Source organism: Gekko japonicus, unplaced genomic scaffold, assembly GCF_001447785.1.
Source record: "Gekko japonicus isolate JY-2015 unplaced genomic scaffold, Gekko_japonicus_V1.1 scaffold5329, whole genome shotgun sequence".
NCBI lineage: Eukaryota > Metazoa > Chordata > Lepidosauria > Squamata > Gekkonidae > Gekko > Gekko japonicus.
Window position 1 is genome coordinate 1 of NW_015169340.1, and position 8,070 is coordinate 8,070.

Consider the following 8,070-nt stretch of genomic DNA (forward strand, 5'->3'; position numbering starts at 1 on the left):
GTTGCAGGGGTAGTGTGAGACAGGAGTGTGCTGACATACTACACATATCATACAGCAGAGCTTAGAGGGGCATGGATGATATCGAAAGGAACCACGACAAAATCAGGAGAGTGGAGCAGAAGAAGATAGATAACATCAGAAGAGACCATTGGCTCATTTGAAGCCCAACTGATATAGCTTGTTGCTGATTTTCTCTGCAGCAGATTGGGTTAATCTCTGGAAGGGGTTACTTTGGAGAGTTCAACGAGGGGCCTTGATAGACTTGTGGCTCTAACTGGGGACTTCCCAGCCTCTTGTGCCCTGGGACTCATGCAGAGATGAAACAAGCAGCCTTTCCTCTGTGTGTGAAGTGCTGTCAAGATGGAGCCAATTTACGGCAACTCCAGCCAAGGGGCTTTCGAGGGAAGTGAGAAGCAGAGGTGGTTTGCCCTTGCCTTCCTCTGCAGAGTCTTCCTTGGCGGTCTCCCTTCCAAGTCCCGACCTTGCTTAGCTTCCAAGGTCTGACAAGATCAGGTTATACCATGTTTCCCTCCCTCCCTGCAGCCTCTTCCAATAGCACACAATTCCGTTGCATCTTGGACTTTCCAAACAAACTGAGGCCACTGCAACCTTGACATATAAGATGAAGAGTTAAAAGAGGAATGTAAGTACTTTTGGGGACTCTGATGAATGGCTGCTATTTAGATGCTCAGAGGCATCTAAACTTTTTGTTTCTTCACCTGAAGAGCTACTGGCAGTGTTCCCTCTAAGCTGAGTTAGTGTGAGCTAGCTCACAGTTTTTTAGCCTCCGGCTCACACATTTTTGTCTTCGCTCAGGAGGGAGGGCTCCAGAGCAAACTAAGTGATGCAGCAGCCGAATTGCTCGCTCACAACTTTCATGCCAGGAGCTCACAAAGTAGAATTGTTGCTCACAAGAGTTCACAGCTTACAGGGAGCATTGGCTACTGATGCAGTCCGACATCTCACTTGCACCTCTCACTGGGAAAATCATTTTTAAAAAACCCTTTCTAAATGAATAAAGCAATCAACTTTGCACTGCATCTTTGGGTTCTAACCAGAGAATAATGCAGAATAAATCCTGGGGATATTTATAGAAATGAGTTTCCCCCCCCCTTGCCCAAAATTGGGCAAGGTTTATTATTTGTAAAGGTTACATAGAAAAGAAAGAGCAATACATTTTAACATATCTAGCTGAGTGTCTCTCTCACAACATCATGTTTACACACATATTACCATTTCCCCCCTTGTTTTAATTTGTATTCCACAACAAACCTCATTAAACCAAAGATCTGTTCTCAGTAAACAACTAATTTTTCTATATCCTATCTGCTGTATTTCATATTGTCTATAATATACTATTATAAATCAGTTTTATATCTATAGAAATAGAGAAGGGAAGAAACAGGTGTTTCTTAGCAGTTTGACAGTTCTAATTTAGGCACATATTTCTTGTATGTTGCCACTCAAGACCCTTTAATTTATTCTTGCATATCTTTAGCAATGTTAACTTTCAAAATCCTTTTTACTTGAGCACCTAAACATAGTAGATTTTATTTTCTCCTCAGTATCAGCTCTCAACCATGGGCTGTGGCTGTTGGAGTAAAAAAGTATTGGGTTCGATACATCAGGACTCGGACCATGACATAGGCGAAGGCGCATTTATTAGTACTTTACACATGGAACAACCACTAACGGCCGAGTGGCCAACTTTATACAATCGGGGAGGGATGCCCCTAAGTTCTATTGGTGGGTTTGAACTTCCCGCCAAGGTTCCTATTGGCTCCTTACTAGAAGTTCAGGAGCCTAGTCCCTATTGTCTTCTGGATTGACGCTCTAGCTGCCTCTGGCTGGCGCCTGGCAGTGATCTGAGGACATAACAGAGGACATAGCCCCAGGGGTCATTTCCTGCAGGAGTGCACAGGAGCGGAGCTCCGGCAGTAAAGAGCTCAGGGGGTGGGCACATGCAAGAAGACTGACCCAACTGACCCAAGGCCACACCAGCAGCTGCATGTGGAGGCACGGGGAATCAAACCCAGTTCTCCAGATTAGAGTCTGCCGCTCTTAGCCACTATACCAAACAGGGTCAGTACTTGGATGGGAGACCACCAAGAAAGGCTCTGCAGAGAAAATCAGTGGGCAAGCCTGCTCCCAGCAGCCCCGGGCCACGAGGAGCAAGAAGCTGCCAGGTAAGTTGCAGTGGGTGTTGCCTTCTGACACACTTCCGGTGATGCAAGGGGGTGTGGCATATGCTAATGAGTTATGCTAATGAGCTCCTGCACCTCTTTTTCTATGAAATGACCCCTGCATAGCCCAGTAACATCTGCCTGAATGGTTGGAGTCAGAATGTGGTTTTTGCTTGGATGCCCCATTGCTTCACCTCTCTGTGCCTCCTGCACAATAATACACTGCAGTGTCTGCAGCCGTCAGGGAGGTCAGCTGAAGATAGACCTCGTTCCTGGAGTTGTCCCTTGTGATGCTGATTCGGCTGCTGAATGTTGGGCTGTACTGCGTGGTTCCTCCTCGATCAGTGCTCCGAATGAATCCCAGCCATTCCAGGACTTTCCCGGGAAGCTGCCGGTTCCAATTCCAGTAATAATCATTGACTTGGCCCCCGGAGACGATGCAGGTCACTTTGAAGGACCCTCCCGGCTTCATCATCGCTGGGCCAGACTGGGTCACCTGCAGACTGGAAAAGGATCCTGGGGGGAAAAGGGAGAGCAATGAGAACCAGTCCCAGGATTTCTCCTTCTTGTGTTCCTCATTTATCTTTTGTAAGTGCAGAAATCCTCACCTTGTGCGATGCTGAACAGAATGAGAACAACCACGATGTTGTCCATCTCCTGTCTCTCTCTCTCACCCCTTCCTCTTCCTTTCATAGAGAAGGAAATGGATACAGGCAGGCCCTGGAGCGACAGCAGATGAGGCTATTTAAGGATGAGGAACCTTCTGGAGAAGTTTGCATAACTGGTGCAAGGCCCAGAGCAGAGTGGATAAAAGGGACCACACCTACCAGGCTAGGCAGATCAAGAGTTCAAGCATGTTGACTGATGTGGAATCTTGGTGTGTAGATTTGGTGACTATCTAATAAAAGGGACAAGAATCATTTGGGGAAGAAAACTTCCATCAGCTACCTATTAAAGGCTAAAGGCATTTGAGCCATCGTCTGTGTAACTGTATTACTTTGTTCTGAGGCCCCAGCTTTTCAAAACTGCAGTTGCTCATGTCTAGGGAAAGAGAAAGAGTGGGAAAGCAAGCAAAGAAAACAATCGAGCTAGTGTAAGATTTGAACTGAGTACCCTTGGTGTCAGGCACCACCCCTTATTTATTGCCCTATTAGGATAGCTTGTTGGGGTGTGGGGAGTGCAAGAACTTCCAGTGTGTGGCTGGAAGTTCTAGCCCTTTGATAATCAGGTGACTGGGAGCAACCAATAATCTCTGCTTCCTCCTATGTATCCATCAGGAGGGTGTCCTTGCTTTGGAGTCCAAGCATCTTGAAAGGTCTCCAGCACTTAGCAAACACAATCTGTGCCCTGTCATCCTTGGCTTCTGTTCACTTCAGTGATCTTCATTGCCTTCTCTGGTCTTGCATTCTGAGACCTCTTGCACTATGTAAATCTGAAGAAGTCTAAGGATTAAGAAATTTGGATCCTGCCACATTTCTTCATCCCAGCAACTTCTGGTGAAGTTTTACATCTCACTCGCATGCATCGCTTGCAAAGCCATTTCTGGGAAAAAAAATCTAAATAAATAACATATCAAGTCTGCAACATCATTGAACAGGGTTCCCAGACCAAGCCTAGCAAGTGTTGGAGGGATTGGGGACGGGGGCAAGGGGGCGTGCGACATTGGCTGCGTCTATATGTCACTTTCAGAAAAATAACTGGAAGTGACATAAAGCAGATCTTGCAGTTGCCAGAAACTCTGCGGTCAAACAATATAGTTACTCACAATTCCTAGATTTACCCTAAGACACTTATGGGCTGAATCTGAATCTGCTGTGTAATGCAGTCTTGGTCTGCTGTAGTACTGTTGTATATGGTTCCCCTTTGCCTCCCATTTTGGCTTAGCATACCAGCTAGCCATCTGCATCAGACCTCACCATGGCAACTGTGGGGGCATGGGAGGGACAGCACGCTAGAGATGGGGTAGGCCTCCTGGGGCACCAGCATGGCACTGTGCCATGGGGAGGAAATGGCACCCATGATCCCCCGCATAAAGTTAAGGGGGTGACCTGGTAGAGGGGGAAATGGGTGGCAGGGGGGTCTGGAAAGTGAACAAGTTGGGTAAAACACCCAGCGGTTGCCAGGCAGGGCGTTCTGGGGACTGCCCCATGATTCAGGGGTGGGCATGCTTCTAACCCACCAACAAAAAAATAGGATCGCAGAAAACTGTTCCCTGGCTGCTTTTATGATTGAGGGGAGGAGAATTCATCTCCAGTTGTCTGGTTATTGCTCACAGCTGCTCAAGGGTGGGGAGGAGCAATTGGACTATCTTAAAACCAAATCCAGATAACATGGTGAGATGCTGTAATGACCTCGGAGTTGCCACTAGAGGGCAATAAAATGATGTAGACAGCCGATGCTGAGACGAAACAATATGAGACGATGCAAGATGAGCTGCAGAAATTTGTGAAATGATGTGGTATGGAAAGACCAATGCAGATTGGACCATGGCCTTTCCCCCCTGGACCTGATGTAGGGACATGGTGGATGTTGCTGTTTTATTTTAAATTTCCCATGCTGGCACTTGAAGCGACAGCAGGCAACATAACCGAGGGGAGGAGGCTGTGCTGTTGGACCTCCTGGTGGCACCTGGTGTTTGGCTTCTGTGTGATATAGGGTGTTGGACTGAAAGGGCCATTGGCCTGATCCAACATGGCTTCGCTTATGTTCTTATCTTCTGCTCCAACTGGGGAACTATGAGCAAATAATGCAGACCAAACCAAAGCTAGCTATTCAACACTTTTGTATGAGGAAGAAACAGAAGTGGAGGGGAAGGGAAATAAAGGTGTGGGCATATAGAGATACATGCTTTAAAGGGCTTGCGTGGAAACCTATAGGGCAGGATAATCTCCTTTGCCCATCATTGTGATGGGCATTTTGGTGCCCAATCCCCAATGCTTTAACCAGACAGTGGTTCTCTGTGGGTTGTGGTTGCTGGAGCCATGTGTGTGGTGAGTGTTGGAGTCTGAGTGTGGTTTTTGCCTGGATGCTCCATTGCTTTTCCTCTCTGTGTATCTTGCACAGTAATACGTTGCAGTGTCTGCAGCTGTCAGGGAACTGAGCTGGAGGTAGACCTCATTCCTGGAGGTGTCCCTGGTGATGCTGATTCGACTGCTGAAGGCTGGGTTGTAGTAGCTGGTTCCTCCATTTCCAGTACTACGAATACCTCCCAGCCACTCCAGGCCTTTTTTTGGAGGCTGATGGTTCCAAACCCAGTAATGATCACTGACTTGGACCCCAGAGACAGTGCAGGTCACTTTGAAGGACCCTCCCGGCTTCACCATAACTGGGCCAGACTGGGTCAGCCGGGGACTGGAAAAGGTACCTGAAAAAAAAGGGGACAACAATGAGAACCAGAGCCGGGATTCCCATTTGTTGTGTTCCTCGTTGCATAAACCCTCACCTGGCACACTGCTCAGCAGAAGGAGAAAAATTACAATGTGGTCCATCCTTCCCCTTCTCTCTGTCTCTCTCCCCTCCCTCCCTCTTTTATAAAGAAGGAAATGGAGACAACCAGGCCTTGGAGCGACAGCAGATGGTGCTATTTCAGTAGAAGGAGCCTGCCGTGGAGATTTGCATAGAAAGCACGAGGCCCAGGAGCAGAGTGGATAAAAGGAAACATTCTGAGCAGTTCAAGCCTTGCATTCTGAGCACTCTTGCATTATTTAAATGTGAATATTTAAATAAGAACTTCCTGACAGAGAGGTTCCTCAGTGGAACAGGCTTCCTTGGGAGGTGGTGGGCTCTCCTCCCTGGGAGGTTTTCCAACAGGGAGGCTAGATGGCCATCTGACAGCAGTGCTTGGAGGGCAGGAAGGGTTGCCTTCTTCTAATGGAAGTAGGAATTCTTCTGGTAGAAGAGCTGACTTCTGTCAGAGGAAGGCTCCTCACGCTGGAGGAAGGTTTCAAACTTCTTTTTACTCTTCTTTTCTTTTAATCTTTTTTCCCCATCAGTTTACTTTTAAGAAATCCCACATGCCTAATAGCACAAACACTTATTTCACAGTGCACATTTTGCTTTTAACACTGTGCAAAATATGTCTAGTGACATTAGAATAAAATGTGCCTTACCCAGGGCATTTTGCAGAGGGTTGGGCTAGATGACCCTGGAGGTCCCTTCTAACTCTGTATTTCTATGATACTATGTTCGTTTTAAAAGACATCCCGTTAAGCAGGGCTTCTGCCTGAAATGTTGAAGAGTTATTATTAAGAGTTTTGCATAAAGTCACACCCTGACATGTTGTGGTTGGCCCTACCTCCTGCAGCAGCCATTTTGTGGTTGCCTCCACCGCCTGGTGTCAGATATCCAAAGGTGCCCACAGGCTCAGAAAGGTTGGGGACCCCTGACAGGGCTCTTTTTGTAGAAAAAGCCCAGCAGGAACTCATTAGCATAATAGGCCACACCCAACAGCAGAAACCCATTAGCATATTAGGCCACACCCCTGACAGCACAGCTCATTAGCCTATTAGGCCGCACCCCCATATATTACCAGATGTGTGTCCGTGCCCCCCCGGGGGGGGACTTGACAACCCTATACCCCGCCCTTCACTACCCAAAGAAGTCACAGAGAGGCTTACAACCTCCTTTCCCTTCCCTTTCCCACAACAGACACCCTGTGAGGTGGGTGGGGCTGAGAGAGCTCTGACAGAAACTGCTCTTTTTCAAGGACAGCTGTGCCAGAACTATGGCTTGCCCAAGGTCAGGCTTCATTTCCTCCCAGAGCTCACCGGAGCAACGCTCCGGCAGAGAGGAGGCTAGGGGGTGGGGATATGTAGCAAGCCCCACCCCCTGCTCCCAGGAGCCGTCCCCTCAGTCCTGCCACGGAGAAGGAAGAAGGAAGGTAAGTTGGTTCCCTTCCCTGCCTTTCCAGGCCCTGGAGAGGCCTGCGCAACACTCCCGCCTTTTCAGGCCCACTCAGAGGTGTCCCTGCTCAGTCTCAAAGCAAAAGAAGTTGCCTCCACCTCCCATCCCTTTTCTTGTGAGGGGGAAATGATGGTCAGAGAGAGACTCCCACCGCCTCTCTCAAAACCTTCTTCTTCTTCTTCTTCTTCTTCTTCTTCTTCTTCTTCTTCTTCTTCTTCTTCTTCTTCTTCTTCTTCTTCTTCTTCTTCTTCTTCAGCTCTGCCCTGTGCAGGCTCCCATCCAATTTAAGAGATGTCCCCATCTTTTTTAACTCCTTTAGGCCCAGATTATAGATTCAGCCATGCCCATTCTCTGCATGAATGCAGATGTTACCTTATTGTTCAAACACACCCAAGGCCCTGCCTGCAACCTGAAGTACCACAGTCCAGGACACACATCACCACTTGAGTCTGGTAAAAGTATAAACTGGCCATTCTTTTTTTTTTAAATATATTTTTATTCGTTTTTAAACAATCGTTTACAACAATAAACATCACAAGCATTGAACAAGCAATAACAAGCAATAACAAGCAACAAAAAGAGGATCAAGGTGAGTCATAAGCTAATCATTCAACAGTAGAAACCATTCTAGCATTCTTGAACCTTCATCAACCAATAAATAAGGGTAAGGAGTGCTGGTAACTGTACAACCTTTGTCAAATGGGAGAACATGAGGACTAGATTGGAGCTAGGTCTCAGATATAAAAGTATTCTGTGTGTGTTTCATTGTATATAAAAAAGAGAGCTAAAATAGCTAGAAGAAAAGCCAAGAAGAGTAAGCTATGTTAGTGGGAAGAAGTTCTGCCTCTGTCATATACTGCAGCCACGGAAACCACGTGCGCACAAATTTTGAGTAGGTCGTGGTAATACCAGATCGTTGTCTGTGAAGTGAATCAGAAATTTTACACATAATAAACTGGTCCCAGACTTTGTTTCTCCAGATGGT

General features: G+C 47.1%; 2 gene segments (V, D, J or C); both read right to left on the reverse strand.

Annotated features, from left to right (window-relative positions):
• Positions 1-2,373: 2,373 nt before the first annotated feature.
• LOC107115032 lies at positions 2,374-2,837 on the reverse strand. The segment is given in 2 exon segments: positions 2,374-2,699; positions 2,792-2,837. Coding segments are annotated over 2 exon segments (372 nt in total).
• Positions 2,838-5,053: 2,216 nt separating this feature from the next.
• LOC107115034 lies at positions 5,054-5,691 on the reverse strand. The segment is given in 3 exon segments: positions 5,054-5,126; positions 5,229-5,547; positions 5,626-5,691. Coding segments are annotated over 3 exon segments (438 nt in total).
• Positions 5,692-8,070: the final 2,379 nt, after the last annotated feature.